Source organism: Branchiostoma belcheri, unplaced genomic scaffold (genome assembly GCF_001625305.1).
Source record: "Branchiostoma belcheri isolate BF01 breed outbred unplaced genomic scaffold, Haploidv18h27 scaffold1, whole genome shotgun sequence".
NCBI lineage: Eukaryota > Metazoa > Chordata > Leptocardii > Amphioxiformes > Branchiostomatidae > Branchiostoma > Branchiostoma belcheri.
This window is the reverse complement of record NW_017802379.1, coordinates 11,232,322-11,259,300: the sequence shown is the minus strand read 5'-3', so window position 1 is coordinate 11,259,300 and position 26,979 is coordinate 11,232,322. Positions and strand designations below refer to the sequence as shown.

At 38.9% G+C, this 26,979-nt stretch overlaps 2 protein-coding genes across 2 annotated transcripts in view; both read right to left on the bottom strand.

The window, feature by feature from the left end:
- Positions 1-1,095: 1,095 nt before the first annotated feature.
- On the bottom strand, positions 1,096-18,905 carry LOC109475263 (visual pigment-like receptor peropsin). Its single transcript, XM_019775902.1, has 8 exons — positions 18,696-18,905; positions 10,660-10,817; positions 6,926-7,058; positions 5,996-6,112; positions 5,086-5,204; positions 3,601-3,705; positions 2,477-2,736; positions 1,096-1,156 (listed from the first exon to the last, which is right to left on the bottom strand). The coding sequence occupies exons 1-8, from the start codon at positions 18,829-18,831 to the stop codon at positions 1,096-1,098; spliced, it is 1,089 nt and encodes a 362-aa protein (XP_019631461.1). The 5' UTR covers positions 18,832-18,905.
- Positions 18,906-23,079: 4,174 nt separating this feature from the next.
- LOC109487763 (deleted in malignant brain tumors 1 protein-like) overlaps positions 23,080-26,979 on the bottom strand; it is a 36,924-nt gene continuing 33,024 nt past the window's right edge. The window contains exons 8-10 of the mRNA XM_019791861.1: positions 26,454-26,616; positions 25,541-25,640; positions 23,080-23,786 (exon numbers count right to left, since the gene is read on the bottom strand). Of these exons, the coding sequence (XP_019647420.1) occupies positions 23,590-23,786; positions 25,541-25,640; positions 26,454-26,616 (460 nt within the window). The 3' untranslated portion in view covers positions 23,080-23,589. The remainder of the gene's footprint in view (positions 23,787-25,540; positions 25,641-26,453; positions 26,617-26,979) is intronic.

Here is a 26,979-nt window from a genome sequence, read left to right as displayed (position 1 = left end):
GCTGTTGTCTCGCACGATGCCCTGTGGTACTCTTAGCGTTTAACTTACTTCAAGAAAAGGATCTAAAGGATTTAACAATGCACTTACAAAGTGAATTTCTACGTGAAATGATGTAAATCAACTAACCACGATTACATTCAAGTCAAAAATTCATTTCGTATTAATGACAACAAAGTGGCAGCTACATGACTGTCATCTGACCCGCTATAAAAGGACAATTATTATATTTACGGCTGCATTGCGTGTTAATACAAGAGTAGAGACCTTCGAATAGGAAATTCGTTAAGAAACTAGACTTCCACGATCTCATATCTTCGCCAAATTATGTTTATTCTACAACTAAAGAAATTCTGAATGTGTCTCGTCGATTATTGGAATAAGGACGTAATATGCTTGATTTTTTTATATCAGTTGATATATCTTGCATCTCTGACAAAGAAGGCTATTCTAGCACTTTCTTATCAATTATGCAAATTAGGCCCTAATATGTTAAACGATGTTTACATATTCGTATCGTCCAATTATGCTTTTCACAATTAAGCATACACACAGAGGCCCTAAAACAAAACTTTCTTTGCAACGGTATAAAAGAAATGGTATTTTGAGTCCGTATGACTGTATTCGAATAGATTTTAAGGGGGTATTCGTAATTAAAATTCCTGAAGCATTCTTTTTCATTGGATGCTGTTGCGTTTGCATTTCTAATTATATAAATGACTAATAAGGATTATTGAAGAGGGCAAGAATATTTTTATATGTTTAACCTTTGTCCTACTGACATTCCTGGCACAACATTTTTCAATAATTTCTTGTCTTAATTAGATCATAGACCCTCATTTTTTTGCTCTGCAGTGGCATAGTTGCTTCCGCATTCGTTGCGTTTCGCTGCGGTGCGATGCCTTGCACGAGAAATACCCCCAAATTGTACCTATACAGGGTGTTATGGTAATGTATATGCATATAGATGGTATTGTATGTGCAGAACGACAATTGTTGTGCTCCGCAGGACAAGGGTAGTTTTGCCGTTGTTCGTAAACACCAACATGGCGGCGGACACAGTGATGACGTCACACGCCACGTGACAGCCTGTGGCCCTCAGTGATGCAAGTTCAGGGTTACCATGGAAATAACCCCATTGTCTTCACTCGGGTGTATCCTTAAAAAACAGGAGAAAATTAAGTTACTTAATTGGTGTATACAATTACAATGGACTATACTAGCCATGACAACTACTTTTTTTTAAATGTTATTTTTTAACTAACATGCAGCATTATTTTTGGTTTGGTTTATTCAGATCTCAATTATTTAATACATTTTTTCACTATTCTTCCTGGAGTCCAATTAAAACGTACGAAGTATAACAACGGAATATAATAAAATAGTATAACAGACTTAACAGAAAACTAACATAAACTGAACAGAAAATCAACGTGGCATATGCATTTGGTATACATTGTTATGTCTAGAATCCAAACATATCTGATTGATAATGCTCTTGATAATGTGTACTAAAAACATGGTTATCAAGATTATAGACTCTGTATCTGTAACAACATACACACAGCCTATAGTAAATATAGTAATTACTAGAAACATGGAATATGTAACAGACAAGACCCGCGTGCACCCTATGTTATCAACATTATTAGACAAGTTACAGAATATCATGTTGACCTTTACAACTGACTGCAGTTTTAAAATGCTGCTGTAGAAGTTAGGCCTTAATGGACTTAATGGACTAAATCCTATACCACACTATTTTCATATATAAATTCCAACGGGTCTAATATTGAGTCATTTGTTACCTACACTATCATTTATATTTTATAAGTTATAAAACGTTACTTGCAAACATTGTTTTGTAAGTACCAAATCAGAACCGGACCTAGCGTTTTCATTTAAGCCCGCACAAAAAAGGAAGCACAAACTAGATGATTCTAGGAGCAAAAGCAAGTTATTTCGTATGGTGGTAAAAATACAAGTGTGCAAAATGTACTGAGACATGCCCACGTCATAATTACTCTTTTTGTTGGATCACTTTGGATTCATCTACAACAAGACTGGCAATGAAAACATACATTGCAATGGCGACGGTGGTTTCTGATAGGGTTATTGTTTGCATGGCAGTGCCATGATTTCATAATTTTGATGAAGTCTTGGTACGAGTACCCTCCCCTCCCCTAAGTGTACAGTAAATGATCCCCAAGGTGACAGAAAGTAGGGCATCCGGGGCAGACAGGTTTTCCCAAGGGTTTCCAGGAATGTGGGCATGTCAACAAACAGAGCTGGGGGACATTCCTGTGGGCATTCAATGCCTGTAGAAAGAAATTTTTATACAATTCCTAGAATTCTTGCAAATTGCACACAATACTGTATTATTAGGATCCTCCCTTAGACGTCACCAAAAAATAGATCGCTATAACTATTAACCGACCCTATTCTTTTGAAGACATTTCGTAGAAAACACAGGCCTGACCTATGATCGTCAGCATGTTCCTCGTCATCTTCAATGCCAGGATTCTGACCCTTCATCATGGAGCAGATGGCACTTCGGAACCGCCGGTTAGCGATGATGTAGATGATGGGGTTGTACAGGGCCGAGGACTTGGCGATGAGCGGAGGCAGCAGGGTGAGCCAGGCGGGGATGTCGTCAGGGTTTCCCAGGGCGGCGAAGAGGAACAACACGGAGTAGGGTGTCCAGGCCACCACAAACGCTGCCACCATGGCCAGGCACATCTAGAGGAATAGAGTAAGATCCATTTATCTTGCACCAATGCAGAAATTCCGTCAAAATAAGCGCTTTGAATCAGACGATACAGCCCTAACAATAACGTCTCTGTGTCAGCGCTCCAAGCTACACCTAATTACCGCAAAGTTGTGAGATTAAGCATGTATTAAAACATGCGTTGAGTTTCCCTTATACCTGTCCAGTTGAGTGAAAAATCGAAACATTCATGCATGCTTTCAGGTATGCAAAAAAATAACAAACACAAATGCTCACACACGCACACACAAACGCACGCACATACACACACACACACACACACACACACACACCACTTAAAATGTTTACATTATAACACTAGCATGCACAAAAGATATGGAAACCTTAAGGTCTGATGCAGTAGCAAGGTCTAGAAAAATATCTAATCAAATGGAAAGCCAAGTAGGTTAATTGTCTGAATTAAGTACTAGTAATAAATAACAGTAGTAGTAGAATGGTTCTTTTAATTCTCTAAAAAATACAGCCCAGTTGCAGCCCGAAGGCCAAATTGTCAGGCTTGTTCACAAACACAGTCAGGTCTTGATACTTCTACAAATACATACTAAAATGTAAAAGATCAACTTATTTATCACATATACATATATCATTTTAGTCAGATGATATAGATAAAATTTGAGAACACAAGAATCACTCTAAACATTGACAGTCAAATGGCTAAAATAGACAATTACCATGAAACCATATTTCGTCTTGGTGTTAATGTAAGTGTATCAAACCCTACAGATAGGCCTTACGCAGCATTTAACTGTTATATACAAACCCGCTGTGTTACCCTAAGGACTGTTTACCGGTTATATAAAGCAAACAAAATTTACCTTTGAGAAATGGTTCTGATACTCCCAGTCAACATTCATGGCGACTGGAAAGGTCAGATCTCCTGCAATGTCTCCCTTCAGCACCTTGCTGACAAAGCAGCTGGCCTACGTACACACAAAGTACAGCGTTTTATATATTAAGAATGAATGAATGAAGACCTTTATTGCACATTTTTGCCACACTTGGCTAAGTGCAGGTCACAACAAAACAAGATGAATGGATACAGTTAACAGATACAAAAGTAACTACCGTTATGTAAATTCAACTTGTCGTTATTTATTGAGGAGATAAAGGAACAGATCTGTTTTTCGATGGGTGGTTTGTCTACTTGCATTAGGAATATAAATTTTTCTCAAGTGTATGAAATACGGAAATAGGTTCTGTATAGACCTATACAGTTCGTTTCTATCTTTGCTGTACAGTTCACACTTTAGTAAATTAAAGGCCTAGGGTGCTTTTCATGGGGCGTCGGCAGAGCAGAGTGTTTTTCCGCCAAACATGGATATTTCATGTTTTTTGGTAGATATTCGGTCAAAGTTCGGTCAGAATTTTCTCCGTTTCAAACTATTTTTTCCAATACAACTTTTGAAACGTATTGACGCGATGTCATCCTTACATACACGACTACGACTCCTTCTGCCAAAGTGCTACACGCAATACGTATACATTGCGAGTTTTGCGCATGCCCCGTAGGTTTGCCAACGAGCTTGTTTGCACTCAGGTGACTTCATGACGTCATTACTGTGCGCCATGTTAGATGGCTAAAACCCTAAACTCGCCAGGTGGACCTAAACTGCAATTACAGCTATGTAATCATTATCGGCCAATGATGTAGCATAGCATTAATGGCAAATCCATGCATAATGCCATTTGAACAACCCCTGTATTATATACGTAAGAAAACATATTAGGGACTGTATAGACGTTAGTAATTCCTGTGGTGATTGTAAAAAATCATTTTTATTCAATACCACACACTCTTGTATTAGATAAATTATACCTTGTGGAACTGTAGTTATGTTCCAGTAGATGCCGTATTTTTATTATTATTGTTCTAATAAGTTTATTGATAAATTATGTAGCCAGAGTACAGGGGTGCCAGAGTATACAGTGCAATTTTGCGGAATGCAGTGCAAGTTTACTAGACAGTATACAGTGCAATTGGTGTAACCTGGACCCGGTTTTCCAGGGACGCCGCTGACATATTTCTATGTTTTTCGAGCGAATTCGGACCGTTCTCGTAGATAGAACTTTAGTAAAATCACTACATACTACACACATGGCATGTTACTGCATAGGGATCGCTCGAAAAAGACAGAAATATGTGAATCAGCGGCGTCCGCCATCTTGAAACTCTAGTTACACTGTATTCTAATACGATTGCACTGTATTCCGTAAAGTTGCACTGTATACTAGTACATGTAAACTTGCACTGTATTCCGTAAAATTGCACTATATACTCTTGCACCCCTGTTTACATGTACCTGCCAGTAGCAGAACGCCATAACGGCGAGAGGGAGGAGAAATCCCAGGACGAAGCAGCTGCTGACGTAAGAGATGTATAAGCTGTCGTTCTTCCGAAAGTTGATAGTGCATGCCGTCCCTGAAAAATAACATGGCAGGATAAGAACGTGTCATTGTGTCTTTCACAGTTGTTGGTATAGGCAATATCGACTTACAACTGTTTTTCAGTGGTGTCGTGTGGCGTAACGGCAGAGTGCTCGACTCGGAATTAAGAGGTCCCGGGTTCGAGTCCTGACAAGCCACCGATCTTGTGGCCTTAGGAAAGGCCCTTTACACGACTCCCCTCACTTCGCTCAGGTTGAAATGAGTATTGTATTGTCCCCTGTGTTGGTGGCGGCATTAATATAAGTTGAAAAAACTTGAGTGTGCCGTCACCATGTATTTTGATTACATGTAGAAATAAAAAAGGCAATTTTCCGGGTGGCAATATTCTGAATGAGAAAAATCTTATTGATATAAGGAAAATTACTGCCATTTCTTAGCAGGTTTATGTCATTGTATTCTTAAGTGTTTGAAATAGGCTAAACTTGAACAAGCTAGGCGTCTCTTTATTTTCAGATACCACCTATAAAAAGCTAAAACTAGCCTACCATAGCCTCTACCAGGCACCGCGGATCGTTGGAAAAATATTAGAAATTGGCCGAAATAAAGGGATAGTATACCAGAGAAGATTCAGGGCCATAGAAGCTCCAATCCGTGGGTCGCAAATTGGAGCTTCTATGGCAATGGATCTTCTCTGGTATACTATCCCTTTATTTCGGCCAATTTCTAATATTTTTCCAGCGATCCGCGGTGCCTGGTAGAGGCTAAGCCTACCATACAAAGAAAGCTTCAAAGATCTTGTTTTTTATAAACCACTCGATTGCTAACCTGAAGGCTCCAGGGCGTACTCTGCCCAGCCGACCAGCGGCAGCGCTGCCCAGAAGGCCGCAAACAGCCAGCCCATGGCCGCCATCACTCCGTAGGTGTTGTAGTTTACTTTGTCGACTGAAATGAAGAAAAAGCTGCTGTGTTACGCCGAAGGGCGGTTATACTGGCTATAATCGTCAGAACTTCATTGTTGTACTCGTACACCACATGTTTTTTTAAAGTAAGACGCTCCTTTTAATGTACCATTAACGATTTTATAATGTATAAAATGTATTCTATAATGTATAATGTTTTTAACGAATGTTACAATTGACGATATTCAGCCTGGTGCTGCGAAGTCGGTTGAGAATAAACCATTTGATTGATTGATTGATTAATTGATTGATTGATTATAATGATACAGATACAGAATACTATTAAAATGATTAAAATGTTCTCTCCACATCTGTATGTAATTTGTGTATTTGTCTTGTTTTTGTAGTGTCCCTGTTTTTATATGGACCTCTTGCCTGAAGCAAAAAATAAACAAATAAATGAATAAAATAAAAGGCACCCAAAGCTACTTCAGGGCATAAAACTAGAGTTTCAAATTTTCTGGTATTTTTCAGAATATATGCTATAATGGAGTGGCTGTGGTTCTGGTCTGTATGTAGATCAGCAACGTAAGTCAAAAGTCCGTGAAGAAGTCAGTATCTTAATTATATTTTGTAGGCAAGTATGCGTAGCGGTTGGGAAAACGAAGGTCAAGTTCGAAATGAGTTCGAGTTAGTTTGCTTGAGTGCTTGTATGTCGAAAACATAACTCAAGAAACTGTGATGGTTTTACATGAGGTTTAATGGATAGGCAAAGGTTGCTAATAGGAAGGTGATGTTCGAAAATGGGCCTCTCACCTTGTGGGGCCCAGGCAAAAAAAAAAAAAACAGAACTCACCAAGGTCTTGTCGGCAGATGACCAGGTACCGGTCCACGGCCACACATGTCAGCAGTCCGATATTAGCCATGCCGAAGAACATGCCATTGAAGCCGTACCACTGGCAGCCGACACCCCCAAACAGCCAGTGGGACTAATGGGAAACATAGGGTAAATACAAATCAGTCAGATGACTTAGATATCATTAAAGGGGGCATTACACACATGTATGAAACATTTTGCACTAAAATTAAGAACAATTGAATTATGTGATTGTAATTTCCCCCTACTTTTCAACAGTTTTATGCTATCATATCATGATAATGACATCTTAGATTGGCACTTAGACACAGCCCAATCGAGGCGCACTTAGTTTGATATACCACCACAAAATACTAGAACGCAAACAAATATGGCTGATAGCTGTGTTTTTGGCTTTTAAATATAATAGTAAGGAGCCATATGTTGACACATCCACTTCCTGAATGTCGCTTGTTTGCGATGGAGTAAGCTTAATTGAAACCCTTGTCCTGCGCAGCCCATACATGTATATGGGTTGCAAATACAGTACCATCCACATATATGTAGCGCCCTGTATATGTACAATTTGGGGGTATTTCTGGTGCAACGCATCACACCGCAGCTGAACGCAACGAATGCGGAAGAAACTGTGCCACCGCAGGGCATCAAAAGTCATAAAAAGTCTATGACCTGTTTAAGACTTCAATTTTTTTTAGAATATTCTTTTCAAAATGCCAGCAGGACAATGGTTAAACTTACTGTACTCAGAAATGACAAGCAAATTAACTTTTTTTTCGTTGTAATGCAACATAATGCAGCTTTAGGCCACACCAATTTAATTTGTTGGTTCTCGGATTTTTTCAGAAAAAATATGAAGCGACAGGGCGAAAAATTAAAATAAAAACAGGTCTAGGCATCCTATTATAGCCCCAAATGCTACGATATGAGCCATGAAGTCAACAAAAAAGGCTGGGTTAAAATTTAAAGTATAAATTTTGAACTTTTAATCAAACCACTGCATTGATAGATATAGAAAATCTGTAACAACTAGGACGAAAAGGAATTTCCTCAACTGTTGGGGGCAAAATATGAGCATTTTTGAGTTGATTCAGAACCAGAATCTTTTTTTTTTTTTTGCAAATCAGAAAAAAATGAAGAGGCGAATCCGAGAACCAACAAATTAAATTGGTGTGGCCTTGCGAAGTCCAGTGTGATAAATTCACTGATAAATGCATCTACAATTCTAAAATCTTCATCTATAAGTGAGAAATGAAAAACCCATTCAGGGACTGCCCATCTACAAGCCAGAGGCAAGACCCTGTATTTAGTATTCGCTCCCATCAATGGAAAATGGGCTTTTAACGTGCTTAGCAAAAGAATTTAATTCCACTTTGATCGCCCCAAATGTATTTCCACAAAACCAGAGGCTTCTACTCTCCATGACAGAATCTGTGAAAATCTGTCACCCAGTCAACGCTTCAATTCAAATTAATACACAGTCATCACCATCTCTCCAAATATAGCAAACGAACGGCAACCGTACCTAGCTGTCCATTCTATGAAGACAGAGTCATTTTCCTCCCGGCAATATATGCGTGCAATTATGGTTTTCAATGCCTCTTTACGGATTGTAACCTACTCAATGGCATACAGCATTTTCACTTAGTGTAAACTGATTGCATTTAATTGAGTTGTAGCCCATAAGGGGGCACACCCCAGTATATTTGGCGTCTCGATTGGAAGCTGCACACCCTCAAATCTAGCGACCGTCTCTGGCGTGGAATTATTCGGAATGAGAATAACTGTATATGGGACGAAAGGATATCTCTTCAGCTACAAGACCAGCTGAGTTTGTTTCTTCAACCTTTTTAAGTTTGGTAAAATCAACGGAAAAATTATTTTTTTCACTCCAAAATTAATGCCCAAAATTGCGAATTTTCGCGTAGGATAATCCCATAGAAAAAACATTTTCCGGCAGAAATGACTGATGCTGGCAGAAAGACCCAAGCCTTGAGTTCACCCGAGTAAATTATAAAGAAATTTCTAGTACTGTAATTTTCTAAACAGTCCACGGCGCGAGGGGTTGCAAATGCACCCCTACGAAGGCGCAGAGCGAAATCTAGGTCAAACAGGCGGATTACACTTGGCGCGCAAGGATACCCGGAAGTAAGGTTCGGAGCCAAAAGAAATTTTAGCCCCAAAAACACCATTTCTTACATTCTTCAGCCATGTTAATGTTTAATGATACTTCGTGGCAGTTTATGAGAAATGTCACCTCAAACTTGGACACTCAAAACCCTTTCGTCACTTTTTTTACAACGGACTATCACGCCCCGGCCGCGCAAGAACTGGGGTGTGCGTTTGGGCATCTAGACTATCTTTTCATCAATTTACAAATTTAGAGAACCTCATTTAGTGTAGCAGAAGTGGGGTCGTGTGGCGTGACGGCAGAGTGCTCAACTTGAAACCAAGAGGTTCGCGTCCTGACATGCCACCGATCTTGTGCCCTTGGGAAATGCACTTTTACACGACTCTTTCCCCTCTTAACTCATGTGAAAATGAATATTGTCTGTCCTGTATTTGTTTCTATGAGTAGCAAATTACACATGTACAACAACATGTGTGGTCGTGTGGCGCAGTCGGTAGCGCGTTCGGCTCACACCCGAGAGGTCGTGGGTTCGAACCCTGCCCAAGTCACCGATCTTGTGCCCATGGGAAAGGCACTTTACACGACTTTCCTCACTTCACTCAGGTGTAAATGAGTACCTAGCTTCGGCTAAGGACGTCCCTCGGATAGGACGTTAAATGGAGGTCCCGTGTTTGGGAGAGCCACACCCCACGCACGTTAAAGAACCCACCGCACTTATCGAAAAGAGTAGGGGACCTTCCCGGTGTGAGTGGTTCAAGCCTTACAGTCTGGTCTCGGGGTTGACATCTTTGAAGAGGTGATAGTCACCTGTTATGTCAATCCTTCCACAAATGTGGTAAATCGTCATAAAAAACATCTCCACGTGTATTGTATTTTCACAATTTCAATAAATCAAATCAACCAAATCAATAGAATATCTGAAGATTACTCGTACATGGTTGATGGCTGATACAATCTCGAAAACGCTGGTTATGACTGAGCTATATCCAATTGAGTTGCAAATCAGGGACACAAACTATTGCTATAAAATGTTAAACGCTGTATTATATTATCTTCGTACCTTCGTATTATTGGTGGATTGAAACCGCGAACATTTTGAATGCATTGAGATCTTTATATTTAAAAATATAAATTTCTTTTAACAAATACACAAGAGTGACAAAATGCAATTCATGATTTATATTACCAGAACATAGAAAAACAATCTAATCTTAGACTATTAGACTCAGTATTAAGATACCTTAAACAGCTGCGATTGGATATAGCGTCAATTTTAAAACAGATTCTATATTCTATAGTAAATATAGATTCTACGGTAAAACGTTGAACTTTATTTCAACACACAATTTACAGAGAGATCAAATTTTCAGCGACCACTGTCGTCTTCATCAGGATAATTAATGACCAATCACTTCACAACGTGATCTCGCGAGAGTTACTGTTTAAAAACACGTGACCTTATTTACACGAGACTTTACTGATACATGACGTAAGCAATTGATCCAGAGTTATAAATGATGCCCAACACTTGTGTATAACTTGCAAGAACTACCGACACGAGTGCTACAGAAATCTTAGACCTTACCCTCAGACTGGAGGCCCCGGAAAACGGGTAGCCGAAAATACAGATGCCCAAATCTGCTATGGCCAGATGTACGAGTAGCATGGTGGTCGGTGACCTCAGGGGGCGGAACTTCGTGAATGTTGCCAGAGTGACGCCGTTTTCAATGGTACCGATGATACCTGGAAAGGATGTATCAAGGTTTAAAAACACATCATTTTTATGATGATGTTGTTTTATTTGTTTCCCGTTTTTAATTGTGGTATAACAGAATCAAAACTAGACAAGAGAGACAAGAGGTTTCTTAACTATTTTCTCGACGTTACTGAGACATAGACAAAGGAAATGGGACAGAAAAAGGATGTGCCAAGCTACCCACGACAGGTTACTGTCCAAGTGCTCCCACCAACCCACTCCTGCCAACTTGACACATCAAAATAAAATAATGACATAAAAGACAGACCTTTCACAAGGAGAGAATGGCACGACTAGACCGGAACGGGGGGTTAAAACCGCAGACGTAGTTTTCCCCCTATGGCCTTCGCCCAACGTACTGAAGTACACCGTTGAGCTAGTTTTATTTGTTTCCCTTCTCGGAAGGAAGTCATGTTGTTTTTGTTCACTTTTTTCCCCAAGCACACAAGGTCAATGGCCAGGACCAGACGGCTGTAACCATGGTAATTTGTGCTATGGAAAAAAAACGTTGCGGTAATGTTTGATCACGTTATATAGCAACGTTGGAGGTCGCTAGGCCATGTAAGGGTAGTAATGCATGATTGCTCTGCAATGTTACCTTTCTAGTTGTATTTATTGGCAATACTACAGATCATTTCAAGGCTCAGCATAGGCAGACTCGGAAAAAAAAACATTAAAAAATGTAGGACGTATAGCTGAATATTTATGTTAACCTATTTGTTGGCCCAATACAGAAAACACTGTCCCAGAAAGGAGACTTCTTCAGGCGGAATCGTTATATAAACACGTGACACAAAGGCACGTGCGACCTGGACGTCACCATGTTTGGGCCGGCAGGAGAGATCAAGAAACGTTTGTCTACGTCACGATGACGTAAAAGGTCATTCATGACGCACGTGTGCACGTGTTGTCCAGACCAATTTACTGGAAGATATCACTAAGGCCACACCAATTTAATTTGTTGGTTCTCGGATTTTTTTTTTCATAAAAAATATTAAGCGACAGGGTGGAAAAATGAAACAGGTCTAGGCACCCTGTTATAGCCCCAAATGCTACATGTATGATGTTAACACAAAAGTCTGGGTTAATATTTAAACAATGAATTATGAACTTGTAATCAAAGTACTGCATTCATAGATGGAAAAACTGTGACAATAAGGAAGAAAAGGACTTTCCTCAACTGTTGGGGCTAAAATATGAGCATTTTTTTTAGTTCATTCAAAACCAGAATCTTTATTTTTATATTTTGCAAATCAGAAAGAAAAGAATAGGCGAATCCGAGAAACAACAAATTAAATTTGTATGGCCTAAATTGTGTCCTCCACGTTGCTTTAATGAGGAGTTTTTCATTTTTTCTTCGAAATGTATAGAATACAGAATTAAGGTCGCAGTACACAGTATTTTTGGTGAGCCTTGTAGTCAAAAGTAGTCCGGGCACAAAGTAGTTCGGCACAGTACTTGAGACCAGACCAATTTACAGGCAGTCCTCACTAAAATGAATCCTCCGTGCTGCTTTAATCAGGAGTTTATTATTATTATTATTACACAGTATTTATGGGCGAATCCTGTAGTCAAAAGTAGTCCGGGCACAAAGTGACCTAATGGCCAGGCGGAAACACAGACACACACACGGACACACATACACTGACATACCAAAAACAATTCCTACATTTTTATTTAGGAACAAAAATATCAGACTAAATTATTCATGATTTTTTTTACCATGTAGACATTAGTTTCTTATTTGGGAAATATCCGATATACTACCCAACCTAGCCGACCTAGTTTTGCTATACAAGTCATGCCAAATGCGGGTACATATACCTAATACATACATGCCGCCATTAGTCAAAGGTATGACCGCTAGTGACCTATTAAACCTCATGCGTTAGGAATCGTGTGACTTAAAAACCTTGTGCTGCCAGTTGAATGGTAAATTGACGTACTGTACATTGTCGACTGAATATAAGTAAAGTATCAATGCTTAGAAAGGTAACATAATGCACATCAATTGATGTTTTTTTGTGTAAAATTTCCTTAAATATCGTTCGTTGTATTATTGTTATTATCATATTATTTTCTTAATTATTAGATGAAAAATGTTAGCCAGACAAGTAGTTATAGCAGTAGTTATATAATTTATGTAAGAGAACTCCAGGAAGAGTAGTGGTTGTATTATGGGAGATTCCTTTGTAAATTTAAGTTGATAAACAAACATAAAACCAACATTTGCCAATAAGATGCATAGTTGTAACAAACAAATGCTTTCTTTATTTTCATAATCGAGCATATATATATGGTGACAGGAGACCAACTCTGTCCTACTGCTTGCTACATAATGTTTGTGATACGTATGTCATCATTCTTTTTTTCCAAGGATTTTTCGGGAAGAAAAGCTCATTACTTGTGTAGTTGATGAGAAATGGGTTAAAAAATAGCCGTAACTACGTGTACAGCTTCATATCTGTTTGTCTTCTTTTTTAATCAATTTATTATGTAACTGCTGGGGTCTCTGATCGAGTTAAATAACAATCCAGGAACAACCAATCCCCAATTAGAGAGTAGAGGATGTACAGCGATCAAGTCGGTCTTAAGAAAATACTGACAGCTTCAATTTCCAGTTAAATAGTATGCAAAAAAATATTAATGAAGTAATGCAGGCTTATCTTTTAAATGAAGCCACATATGATTGCGAAAAACCAGACGCTTGGGCGATCTTGCCTTGCTACTGGGAAAGTGTGCCTTTATTGTCATTGTTTACGGAAAAGATTATACAGTTTTGTTTTTCAAATGATTGTTGATCCCATCTTTATCCCGGACTACATTCCTATTCCAAATATACTACTCACCCTTGTATTACATTTTTTGTACATGTAGTTATTTAGCCACGTGGAACTTATATGCTATACTCTGTACTATAAAAAATCGCTGTGCAACAATCATTTATTAAAGTGTTGTTTTACAAATTAGTGAAAGTGTTGACATGATAGGGGACTTTCTTCAAAAATGTGAACGTGGAGTCTGGAAAGTTTGGTTCGATCCACTCACGACGGGACACCTACTCTTTTGGATAAACGAGGGTAGTTGCTTTGCTCGATGTGCGGCTTTTCCAAAACAGGGGACCGGCGACTTTATACCACCAGAAAGGACGGCCCAAAATTCCAGGTCACACATTCACGACCTTCCCTGAATTTGTTCCTGAACCAGGTTTGGCTGACGCTTGGAAGCAATCAGACCATAATTAGGCCACGCCTACCTTTCTATACCAATCGAAACGAATTTGAATTGATTTTGAGTCAAAATGAAACCGCGACCAGTGCTAGCTTAATGGTTGGCTGGCGTTCTTCTGACATTACACACGAATGACAGTCAACCACAGCCGAACCTCCCGAGCAATGCACGAATATTTAAAACATTTTAAACGCTTGGCTAAATAGTAGCGGGATTCGCCAAAGACCAGCCGGCTTTGCCCCAACATACTCCTAACCATGGTTGGGGGGCGTTCGGCTAGTGTTCGGGAGGCCGAGTTCCTGAATGTTTCACAGGGGTCATTTTGACGTCACTGTTGTTGCCAGGGGCAACATAAGTCTTAGCAGACATTAATATTCTATCATAGATACTTTTTATTAAAGTTTGGTTGTGTTCCTCTGAGTTTTACGAAAAAAAAAATTGACGGTTTTACCCCGAAAAATATATAAATGACGTAAAAATTCCACAAACGTTGTTGTTATTAATTTTTTTTTATTTCATTACTACACCATTCTCTGAAAATTTGGTGGCCCTACAATAAGTGGTTGTTGAGTTACAGGGGGCGGGCCTCAAAAGACCCCCCCCCCCCGGTCTAAGCATGCCATGCATGCCCAAAAAAGCCCGGTCCCGGTTGAACCTCGTACCTATTTCCAGCTGAGTAAAGCCAGGAATTATATTCTTTCACATTTCCAAATGTGACAGCTTTTGACGTTAGCTAGAAACCTTTCAAATATAAGTCTACACTATCTATCTACCAGATTGCCCTGACACCATTAGCCGCTATGTGACATGAATAACATGATGGAGTGTCCATACATTTGGGACAACATGTCAAGGGACTTGTTATCGTGTGTCCCAGACAGCAAATTAAATTTTTTGCAACATGAACCAAATATTTTCTGTACTGCGTGAGTCTACCTAACTATTTCGTTTGTAACTGTTCAAACAGTCTTGTTCAAACAATTGCTTTAAATGTGATGTTCCCTTCGTTTGTAAATGATATGAATATCATTTTGTGCCAAATGTACTTTTACTGTTATTTGTAAAAATGTATTTTATTTTTATATGAACCCTATAATACTAGTTATTTTGCTAAAGGTATCGAAATGAGGACAATGTATTGAGTTACGTTGTATATGATTTTCCCTCTTCAACGGTGAATATGAAAATTGAAGCCGGTCGAAAGAAATAAACTAACCTACACGTGAGAGGCTAAACTGAATTGCGTTTGGTAAAGATGTATTTTACTAGTTTCTTCTCTCTCTCTCTCTCTCTCTCTCTCCTCTACGTCTCTCTTTGTTTCTCTCTTTCTTTCTCTCTTTCATTTTCTCTCTTCCTTTCTCTCTTGCTTTCTCTATTTCTCTCTTTCGTTTTCTCTTCCTTTCTCTGTTCCTTTCTCTATTTCTCTCTCTCTTTCTTTCTCTCTCTATTACTCTCTCTCTCCTCTCTCTCTCCTCTCTCTCTCGGGCAAAGGTTGTCCGGTCAGATTTTGCTGAAAGCTTTGCTACCACAAATAAAAGGAAATGAAAGGAGTAGACCCATGTTTTATTCATTAAGGACAGACCAGCTGTTTTGTGATTGAATTTTCTTTCACTCCATTTAACGAAGCCATGATTACCACCTGATGCCACTTCCGCTACACCCCCCCCAAAAAAAAGAAGGTATAAACAATTTTGTCTCGTGGATACAATGAAGCAACTAATGCGTCATTTTAAAGGCATTTAACACAGTTTTAGGTCGACAAAATAGATAAAAAATTAATATTTTGGATGAGGAAATCTGTCTGAAATTGATGTTTAATGTCATTCTTTGTTTTCATCATTTCATACTTGAAGCATTTGAAGCAGTACCCAAACAAGCGACATGATGAGTCCTTTTCTTTCTATGTACCAGCAATAAACCGCTAGGACTTGTTTACAGTACAAAACAAACTACGCTTTTTCGTCAGCGACATCGCATTTTTTTAGCCTAATAGATATTTTAAGATCTATACCAGTGGGTATGTTTGTACAATAAAGGTCTTTATTCATTCATTCATTCATTAAAATATGCTATATTGGATATATAGGGTTGATTCAACTTACTATCAAAAAAGTGACCAAGAAACTACTTTGAAAAACTGCCCTTACATCGCTTTGGTACCTTTAACTACTCAAATCCCAAATCCAAACCTCAAAAGAGGTTTGGATTTGGGGTTATTTTTGGTGTGTTTTTAGGCTTCTTCATCGGGGTTTCTCTTTTGCACTGAATTTTATTTTTGATGGGAAAAATCTCAGTGCAAAAGAGAAACCCCGAAAAAAAAGCCTAAAACACGCTACAAATAACCCCAAACCCAAATCTCTGCTTGGAGAGTAAGCTTTATCAACAGGTTGAATTGAATATCTGAAAACACAGATATAGTGACTTTTATTACGCAACAATGTACAAGTTACAAAGTATGGCAGAAATGAGAGAACAAATCTTACAAATCAGTCTACGTAATACAATACTAGGTGATATGGGATGAAAAGGCGCTTATACAATCATTAAAGAATTTCTTACGTTTAGACATTCTTTAAAATACTGTCCTATATTCACAATGTATGGATTGTCAAAAGTCAACAAGTATCTGAATTTAGGGCAGGTTGATTCACTTATGGTGGAAATTTGTTGTTTTCTCCACCGTGATGGGTTAATTACAATTCTATCACTGTTTGCGAGTTTTACAGGTCAATCATAATTGAATCACGGCTATGTATTACACGTCACCCTACACTATACCATGATCAGTCGCTGTATAACGGGAGATTGGATCAACCGTAATAATTGACAGCTCTGGGAATAGCAATTAGAGTTTTCTGTCACAACCGTACTTCCTGTGAATTGAATTTCGTGATCGTAGCCAAGTCAGGAGACTTCGTGTGAATGTTTAAGGCATGTTACCGAGCGAATGGTTTGAATTGTCACCGTTTTTTCTGTCTCTTACTCGTTGGTTTCTGTTAAAAACGGCTTTCTTTAAAAGGGGGATTTTGACGACATTTTAACTTTTAAATTTAAAAATATCCATAGTTCATCAGCGCGGTCATATTTGAAAAATCCCTAAGACAGAAATCTGCGGAAATCGTTCCTCTTCCAAACAAGACCTCAATGAGGTAATTTGAACGATTTTGGGGAGTGGTTAAAATACAATGTTTGCACGCGTGCTTTGCTACTTGGATATGGGGACCTGGATTTTATAAGAGTGCATAAACAAGAATTCTGACCTTCAAAGTCACCCACGATGAGGGCAGTAGCTTCGTTACATGTTACATATCCACAATAAAATCACGGCATACATGTAACGTCTTGAAAATGGTTCATATTTGTAGAAACGTGTTTTGTTTTTCTGTTCAGCGGTTCCCATGTAAAAAGTGCTTGCAGTAGCGGGTTGCAGCGGCTTTACTGTAAATGACCGCTGGTAACCCCAGTTCGAACGCCTTATACTGCTTTTAAGGAAAGAGTTGTCAACCCCATGTTTAAGATGTTGGTTTTTTCACCTAGAACTATCATTGACATCAAGTAACAGTGAGGTATAGGAGGTTACCATGTAATCTTATGTTTCAAAAAGCTCTGATAGCATTTAATGTAACATTTTAATGTCTTGGGGTGGTGGGCCTACGGCGCACAGACATATCAACTTCGTATATTTAAATGTTAATTGTACCTTTTTTGTTGTGTGGCGCTGTTATAAACTTGAGTGCAGCGTCACACTGTCCTTGTTATGTTTTTTTTTATGAATAAAAAACAAGTAACAGTGGTGGCGTGCTCAGGATATGCACTAGGGTACTTGCAGTTAAGGTAAAAGTGTAAACAGATTTGTTCACCGTCAAATAACCAGCTTCTGCCGCGCCGCGTGCCTGCGAATTTGGCGTACATACACATACATCTTCTGACATCGGGATAAAGTACAAAACATTATACGTTCAATATATTACACATGGAAAAATATATTAGTTCATCTCGATAAGAACGAAATTGCAATAGACAATGAGCCATGGCTTATGCCTGGTCCTACATATAAGGACTGCGAGAATGTTTTCCAAAAGCGTGAATGCTAGGTCAGTGACACCATGGCCAGCCGGGATTTGAACTCCCAACCGCTTGGTCCAGATTCTCTCCAAGCAGAGGATTGGGTTGGGTTTTTTTAGCGTGTTTTTAGGCTTTTTTTATCGGGGTTTCTCTTTTGCACTGATTTTTTCCCTATCAAACCCAACGTTTCTTAAATAGGTTTGGGGGAGTGCCGGCAGAGGTTGGGTTTGGTGGGAAAAAAATTCAGTGCAAAAGAGAAACCCAGATAAAAAAAGCCTAAAAACACGCTACGAATACCCCCCCAAAACCCAAATCTCTGCTTGAAGAGTAGTCCAGAGTCAGTCTCGCCATCACTGCCCACTACACTGCTAACAATAGCTGAAAATCGGAGACCTCCCAATTCACGAAATCTCCATCAGATTAAAGAATTGTTCTTGATGCCAATCAAATAAAAATGTAAATAATTAGATAAAAGGGAAAACGTAATAGAATCATTTACAGAACTACCTAAAGGGATACTGTTTTATGCTATAGAGACTGAAAAAAAGGATGTATTTTGCGTTTCCTACCGATGACAAACAGGTACAGTCCCACGATGAGGTGGTCGTATTTGTGAATGCCGTTCTTGTCAGTTTCCGTCCACTGCCACCCGGCCACATCCACATCTTCCTCAGGCTCATACGGCGTCTCTGTCGGAGCATCCATCTCTGGTTTCTCCCTCGACGTCGCCGCACCGCACTACTTCCACAACATGGTCTTAGAAATATCTGGTAGCAACCAAAAACACATGTGGACACCGCACGGCCGCCTGTTGATTTGTCTAGACCTATCTTGTCAAGGCGAGCTTGTTACGTATACGGTTGGACACGATCATTCGGTTCATAGGGGTGTTTTTGTTTTAGCCAAATGCTTTATTTCTATCAAAACCTATTTTGTGCGCTATGAATCGTTAAAATTTAGTGCGTTATGAAACAAAAAGTGTCAGGGCGCTTGTCAGCAATTTCCTGACATAAAAAAATGCTTAACATATAGCTTTAATATCTATTGAAACAAGAATTCAGAGATCTCAGATCTCCATGAAAAAATCATATCTTGTGTGATGGTGACAGTGTCATCTTCTCACAATGGTGTCTCCTTTTTTATAACAGTTTATTTCTAAAAAGCCGCCTTGCAGCCTGTACAAAAAAATGCTGAATAACACTGATTTTTTACAGTTACTTGTCTGGCAAATACAAATTAACCTTGCAATACACACGAAGAAAAACGTTCTTTTCTGCCCAAGGGAAACAACACCAGCTGTCAAGGTGGTCATGTAATGAAAAACACAAGCTGTAGACTTTCTTACTCTGGGACAGATTGAACCCAACCATATCCATTACAACCTAAGTGCCATGCGTAAACACACACACACACACACACACACACACACACACACACACACACACAAAATAATACCTCCATTTTTCATGGAGGTAAAAACCCACATGCAAACCAATGATTGCACGTGTATCTTTCCTCACGCTGTTTTTTTTTTAATATTATAACCTCACGTGTAAAACGTGCAGGGTGTCATGTGAAGAAAACACGTAAAATTCATATATTCAAACCTTTCTGGATTTTCCGATTGCATATTGATCAAACCTTCGGATATTTGAAATAATCAGAATATTTTGTTGTCTGGACTAAAAATCAGACTACCGGAACATTCTCTTATTGTTTAGTATACATGTACCATGATTTTAAATGATGAGCAGTATATCATTTGATCTGTAGTTTACTAGAGACAAAAAAAAAACGTTTCCAGGCTTTGCAGTGTGGTCACGTGTACGCCCTACTTTTCCGACTCATTTCCTACGGCGTCAGACAAGGCCGACATAAACATATATTTGAGATGACATATTTTATTTATAACTAAACAACTACAGCAACAACAACAAACAATAACAGCAACAAAATATGATTCAAATTACAAATGTACATTTTTCACACGTGGAAATGAATGTAAAGTACAGAATGGATAGTTGAGGGTACCTAAAATTTAAGCAGATTTCCAACAAAAATCATTGGAGTGAAAAGCAAGGTCACACTACTCTCTGTGCCAATCTTCGTAGCTTGACTGTCCTTGATGGCACTAGTACTTCCCAAGTCTTTCTCTATAGCCCTTGCTTGAGTCACGCAGCGCCAATACACTGCAGTATATAGGGGACTGGTTCATTAAGAAATGGTTCTCCTGTTCATCAAATCAAAGTTATTTTTGTAATAAATCTCAAGTGCTGAAGGGAGAGTGCAGTGTGCTCAATTTAGCTAGTACTTTTGGCATGACCCTGGCCTGGTTTCAAACCCGGGCCATTAATTTATTCAAATGCAACGCGAATACTCAGAAGACTGATGCACTAGTTTTACACCCATGCGCCCTACGTACGTGTATGATTAAAACGTGTGTGTGGGTGGCGTTTGTGGCCTTTCTCAGCACTGGAACACCAGAGCTGAAGTGGTACTCATTTCCAGTGCTGAGACTTTCTGAGATTGACGCACAGTCACACACACTCACACACACAGACGCACACACAGACGTACGCACAACGTTTTAAAAAGCTCCATTATAACAGCCACTACTGGCCAATTACACTGTCAAGTGTCACCATTTCCCACAGGCGCAGAAGGCCCAGTTTGACGAGTGCATCCAAACCAACTGAAAACAGCCTTTTTCTTGGTATGTGTGGATAAATGCTGGCTGGAGCTTGAGTGTTATTTCTATTTCTATTTTGTTGAAAAAAAGGCTTTTAATGCTGTTTTGGCTGCTTGGTAGAGCTCTAAACCTAATCTCATCTTCTTGTGTTTTGGTGATCTTCAAGGGGGTCAGAGGTCATGCTGCCAGTGTTTGCATTTCTCTTGCTATATTCCGCTGGTCAAAAAGTGAAATTGTTGGACTAAATGGACAATTTGGAAGTTGGACTACCCTGTCAATGTGTGTTTGCAATAGTTGAACACTCAAGTAGATGATTTTTGACAGCTGAGTTCTTAGATGTTTTCCATATATTCCAATGGGGGCTGGAATTAGTGGGCTGTCCCCTCAAGAGTTCTGTATACAGTAAGGACTGTACGTATGTTATTTAGATTAGGGTTCAGTCTAGGACAACAACAACAAACAATGCGCCATAAATGTTTCACAAATAACAAAATTCTTATGTTCCGTTTATATTCTCCATTTGTCATTAACTAGCTTGAATGTTTTGATTAGCAAAGAACGCACAGTAAGTAAGTAAAGAACGCATAGATCACATAGCACTACCTGGCTATACAAAACTTCCCGACAGATGTTACATATTTCTCAAAATCAAATTATGTCTGGATTATGTCAAATCTTTGTTCTTGTAACATTAAGTATTTAGTTAAAGAAACGCTGTATCGTATTTACGGAACTATCTTGCAGTGTCTCATTGCAAGACAATTTATATATTAATTAAGGGATCTAAACCTTAAAGAAATATCTCTAAGGATGCTACCGAATTATTGTTTAAGGAAATATCTTGATACTAAATGTGTGACATATTGATCGAATGTTCTAGCTGTACGCTTCATTAGTCGTAAGAACGCACATTTAACCTTTTGGACGTTACCAAATTAATACATATTTTTGGATAGCTGATAAAGCAAAATTTATTTTAACAGTAAATTCATTATAAGGTTTCATTCAAATACTTTGCATGGAAATTAAAATGTGTATATGAATGGTATCTTTATTACAATGTTTGTCAGACAATGCTATCATGAGTAATATTTTGGCTGACATTTTAAGTTCTTTTCAGCTATGTCACGACATAAAAACGACAGAAATTCTAGAATGCTTTTGAACATGCAAGTTCACATTTCATTCTGGAATTGTAATTTTGATTCCAGAAATTTTAGTCGTATTTAAGGCTAGTTGTAAAAGGCACCACGAAAGCAACAAAGATATCCATGAAAATCATTATGAGCTTTTTTCCAAATGAACGTTTTGCCTTTTTGCCCTTTCCTAATATTATAACAAGATATGTCATCCAAAATGTTACCAAAATGTCATTTCAAACTTTCAACACAAAATAAAGGAAACATCTTGAATAGAATTTTGTCCCGATTCAATAATATCACTTTGAGCAAAGTTTCTGGATATTTGATACATAAACTTTTGCTAACTCTGTAAGTAGTTGAAAAATAATAAAAAAAAACTCCCAAATGTATCATTTTTTGGTACTAACTGCTTTACGTACTAAGTAAAAGCATAGGTAGGAGTAAAGCTTGGTAATTGCTGTGTTTTATATGCAATCATTGTAATATTGTTTTCAAGGAGGGTAAGGCATTTGGGATTTTTAAATCTTTTTTTGTACACGATTTTTTTACCTTTAGTCAAGAATACCATAAACCATCAAGTACATCCAGAAACTTTGCTCAGTTTCAAATTGTAATAAAATGTAACACAGAAAAAACGTCTTGGATATAATGGTCTTAGCTAAATAACAATACGACCAACGTTTTGGATGATTGTTGAATGTATAGATTTTTAGATTTCTAATTTTGAAATAAAGAATGAGACCTGGTTTTGAAGTGACAGGTTTTAAATCAATGTACACCCTGTTTCACAAACACTGTAATGCGTTGCAGATGGGAACTTATTTTCATATGGCCCAGCGTTTAATGACAAATAAAGCTTCATGTGAAGGTGCACGCTACTTCATTAACATCTATATTGTTTCTTGGCTGCTACTGGCCCAAAATTGAGAAACATTTTAACTGTTTATACTACTTCTGAAGTTTTTTTTTCATGGGGGAAACATGAACTGTAGATCATCCAAGACGATGCTCGACATGCTTTTTTACACAGCTGTCACATATACATGTACACACTCACACCCAGCTGAGGGCACAAGGTGGTCTTCAGTTGCCCAAAGCTAAACTTGAATACTATGGGGCGGCACTGTGCAACAAACTACCACATCATCAAAAAACAACCATAACCCTAACAGCCTTAAAACAAATGTATGCAATTAACAATCATTGATATGCAAATTCAATCCTGATTTCATTGTATGTTCTATCTTCATTGTACATTATATGATGTTAAGGTTACAATATTGTTTCTCTTATTTTGGTAGTATGATCTTATGTATCATGTATGTTATTTAAGTTTCTTTGATTCTGTATCAATTTTTAATCTGTGTAACTTTTTTTGAAACCTACGTTAATCTTGATTTTGTTAATAGATTTTGTTAGGGGTTTTCCCCAAGGAACCATTGAAAAACGCCATCAAGCGATATGCATTTCCTGGATAAATAAAACAAACAAACAATCAAACAAAGAAACAAACAAACCGTTATAATAAAACTGGCGACTGGATCTAAAAATAAAGGCTGTGAGGCACAAGCCATAGGTATGTTTTCATCATGACGTTACTGGGTGTTACACAAAACTTCACACCAATTTTCTCTACTCCCCGTCCTCTTCCATGTTAGGCAGACCCTGGTAGGTCCACTTGTCACGGCGGGACCGCTTCAGGATCGTGGCCGCGCCGATCACCAGGAGGGCGAGCGCCATCAGGACTCCTCCGGCAGCCATGGTGGTCCAGAGTCCACTGCGGGGACCAGGGCCGGTAGTCTGACGGCCATTCTCCATGTGCAGAGCGTCTGCAGCTAGACAACGAAACGTTAATCCATTAATTATTGTGTATTGGTTTTATTACCATCTTCCTGTCTTTCAAAAATACATCTATGACACGTGATGCTGCATGTTTGCATTGCGATAACCAAAAATGTAAGTATGTTGATTATTTAAAAGACTCAGAGCGTTTTTAGATCGAAAATTATAATATTATAAAATCAATAAAATTGTATTGATTTTCTTCACTATTTTCTGTCTTTTCAATCACATCTATTTGTTTCATGTTTTGTTTTTCTGGCTTTCAACCTGTGTGAATTTTTACTAAAGTTCTTACACGGAGGATAGTGTTGATTCTTAGATTCTTATACTCTCTTTTTTCATCTATTTCTTTGTGGGGATGTGTGGCGCAACGGCGTGCGCGAGTCGGAATTAAGAGGTCCCGGGTTCGAGTCCTGACATGTCACCGATCTTGTGCCCTTGGGAAAGGCACTTTACACAACTTTCCCCACTAGACTCAAGAAGTGAAAATAAGTATTGTCTGTCCAGTATTCGTTTCTATGTGCGATACACAACACCAACAACAGCTGTCTCTGTTTCTAGTGTATTGCACTGTTGCAATTTCAATAAATTAAATCAAACAAGAGTTCCACGATCTCATACCTTCGCCAAATGATGTTAACCCTTGCGGTTGATGAATTACACAATTTTAATCATTGATTTTATAAATAAGAGCCTCATCTGCATGGATTGTATCAGTTCAGCATGTTCTCCACCAAATGACAGCCTTATCTTGACAAAAAGGATATTATAGCACTTCCACATAAATTATGCAAATGAGGTCATGATTTGAATAAATTATGTTTATTTATGTTCACCTTCACTTAACTTCCAAATGTGGCAAGTATGAAATTCGGGGTGCAGCAGTTACAACTATGGAATTATAAGAATTTGCCATTAATTATGCAAATTAGGTCCTTATTTACATAATCTATATCCTCAGATGTTTTTCTCGTTCTCAAGTAGATGTCACAAGTGTTTCATAGTTCTATTATCGAACAAAGCAGATTTATAGAATTTCCTCATTGATTATGCAAATTAGCTCTTGATTTGCATAATTGCCATCTGATTATGTCAAGCATCACTTCAACTACCTACATACCAAAAATCACGACAATACGTCAACCGGTTTTTGAGATATCGCCCTTCAATTTTTTTTTCAACAAATGCTCCTGCAGTTCCAGAACAAGGCGCTAGGGGACCCAAACTCATGTCACTTTTTCCCTACCCCAAGAGCTATCTACTAACCAAAATTCGTGACCCTAGCATGTCCAGAACATGAGATATCAAAACCGGAAGTTCAGCTGCAGTACCTAGGAAAGCTGCTAGGGGACCCAAAATCTAATCATTTCTAGGTCTTATGAAGACCTACCCACCTACCAAGTTTCATTTCAATCCATCCACTGCTTCTTGAGTTATCTTGCTAAACCACACACACACACACACACACACACACAAACACACACACACACACACACAAACACACAGACAAACGCTACTGAAAACATAACCTTCTTGGCGAAGGTAATTAAATCGAATCTATTTCTTTAAAATTGCAACAGCAATACATGGCCGTCCCAGGCAGCCAAGACGAATATTGTGTAAAAAATGCATGACATTTCAAAAAGATCATCTAGAAGGATAAATAATAATTTACAGATAGAGCAATGTCGGTGTTGACCTTTCAGACAGGAAAATGTAAAAACTGAATAAAGTCTTGTACCTTCTTTGTCATCATCCAGAATGATTGGTCCCTGGTAGATCATGTGACGTCCCCTTATGTCAGCATGTCCAGCAGCCCTTTTGCCCCTCTTGACGCAACCCTGGGGGAAAGTTAGTAAGATATGTTATTGAGATAGAACTAAACCTTGCAACAACAAGAATGAACTTTCATCTTCTAAAATATTAATTCGCCCTTTTGCCACGAATTTTTAGTCTGGTACCTTATTCTGCAAACTAAATTGTCCACTTTCAATCTGCGTGGTTATATGTACGTGGGACAGCTATCATCTAAGTTACATGAGAGCCAGATCAACAGTTGAAGAAAAAGGGAGGGAAAAAACAACGGCTTATACACAGACAAGACAATGACGTTGGTAATCACATCAAAAGCAAGTCTTCAGACCTCCATGAAAGTTTAGATCTCGTGTGATATATAGTGACTGTGTCCTCTTTTCATTCACCATGGTGTCTACGGATCTTTGCCATGCAAGGAAAAAGCACCATATGTACAGGGGTTCATGTAACAGGAAATACATGTGAAAACAGCCAGCTCTTTCAGATGTAGACGTGACTAATGACTTTCTAGCTCTGGGAAAAATCATATCCGAAATGAAGAATTGTGGAGTAGGGCAGGACAGGAACCGGTTGCCATACAGATCCTGAAAAGGAATTAAAGCTGGATCGGGCACACCGTCAGAAAGCCAGCTGACAGCACCACCAGGCAGGTGCTGACCTGGAACCCCAGAGGGAAAAGAAGAAGGGGTCGTTCTAGAAACTCCTGAAGGCGAGACACTGAGAGGGAGCTGTCTGAACTGGGAATGCGCTGGGAGGATGTTGAGAGGGAAGCCCAGAACCGAGCTGGATGGAGGAAAATCGCCTGTGGCCAAGTGCCCAGGAAAGGTAAGGAAACAAACCTGTGCGCAGCGGGATCCAGAGTCAGCGGCGTCACAGACCATCACCTCACAGTGCACGTACACCGTCCTCACCTCCCGGATGAAGCGGAACGCCTCGAAACCGAACCGCTCCTTGCCGGGGTCGTCAACGTCGTAGGTCTTCAGTGTGGGGTCAGAGGCACAACTGGAAAGAAATAAAGAAAACATTTACTTGTTATAGGTTCCAAATAAAAAAAAGCTTGCGATTATAGTGTAAAAAGATGTTTTAAGTCTTGTGTCTGAACTGACGATGAAGTACCAGTGGCAATCATCGTGCTTGATCAGTTGATGGCTTTTTAAGTCACAAGGCATGGTTTGCCGATCTAGTTACAAGCAAACTTGCCGTCTTACCGTAAAGACTGCTATTTCTAGGTCCCTATTTCCTCGTAAACGTATACTAAACAAAAGCCGACCACTTGTCCAACGCGACTGCAACTATATTTTAGGACCGCACATGGCCAAATCGTCTCTGACGACGACAGCGTCGTTTTCAAGCATGTGGCAGACT

Excerpts from the sequence above, each read along its gene's own strand:
- LOC109475263 (XM_019775902.1), bottom strand. The coding sequence starts at position 18,831 with ATGGATGCTCCGACAGAGACGCCGTATGAGCCTGAGGAAGATGTGGAT. Across the intron at positions 10,818-18,695 it reads ACTGTACCTGTTTGTCATCG|GTATCATCGGTACCATTGAA; the intron begins GTAGGAAACGCA and ends CATCCTTTCCAG. Across the intron at positions 7,059-10,659 it reads CCGGGGCCTCCAGTCTGAGG|TCCCACTGGCTGTTTGGGGG; the intron begins GTAAGGTCTAAG and ends GTTTCCCATTAG.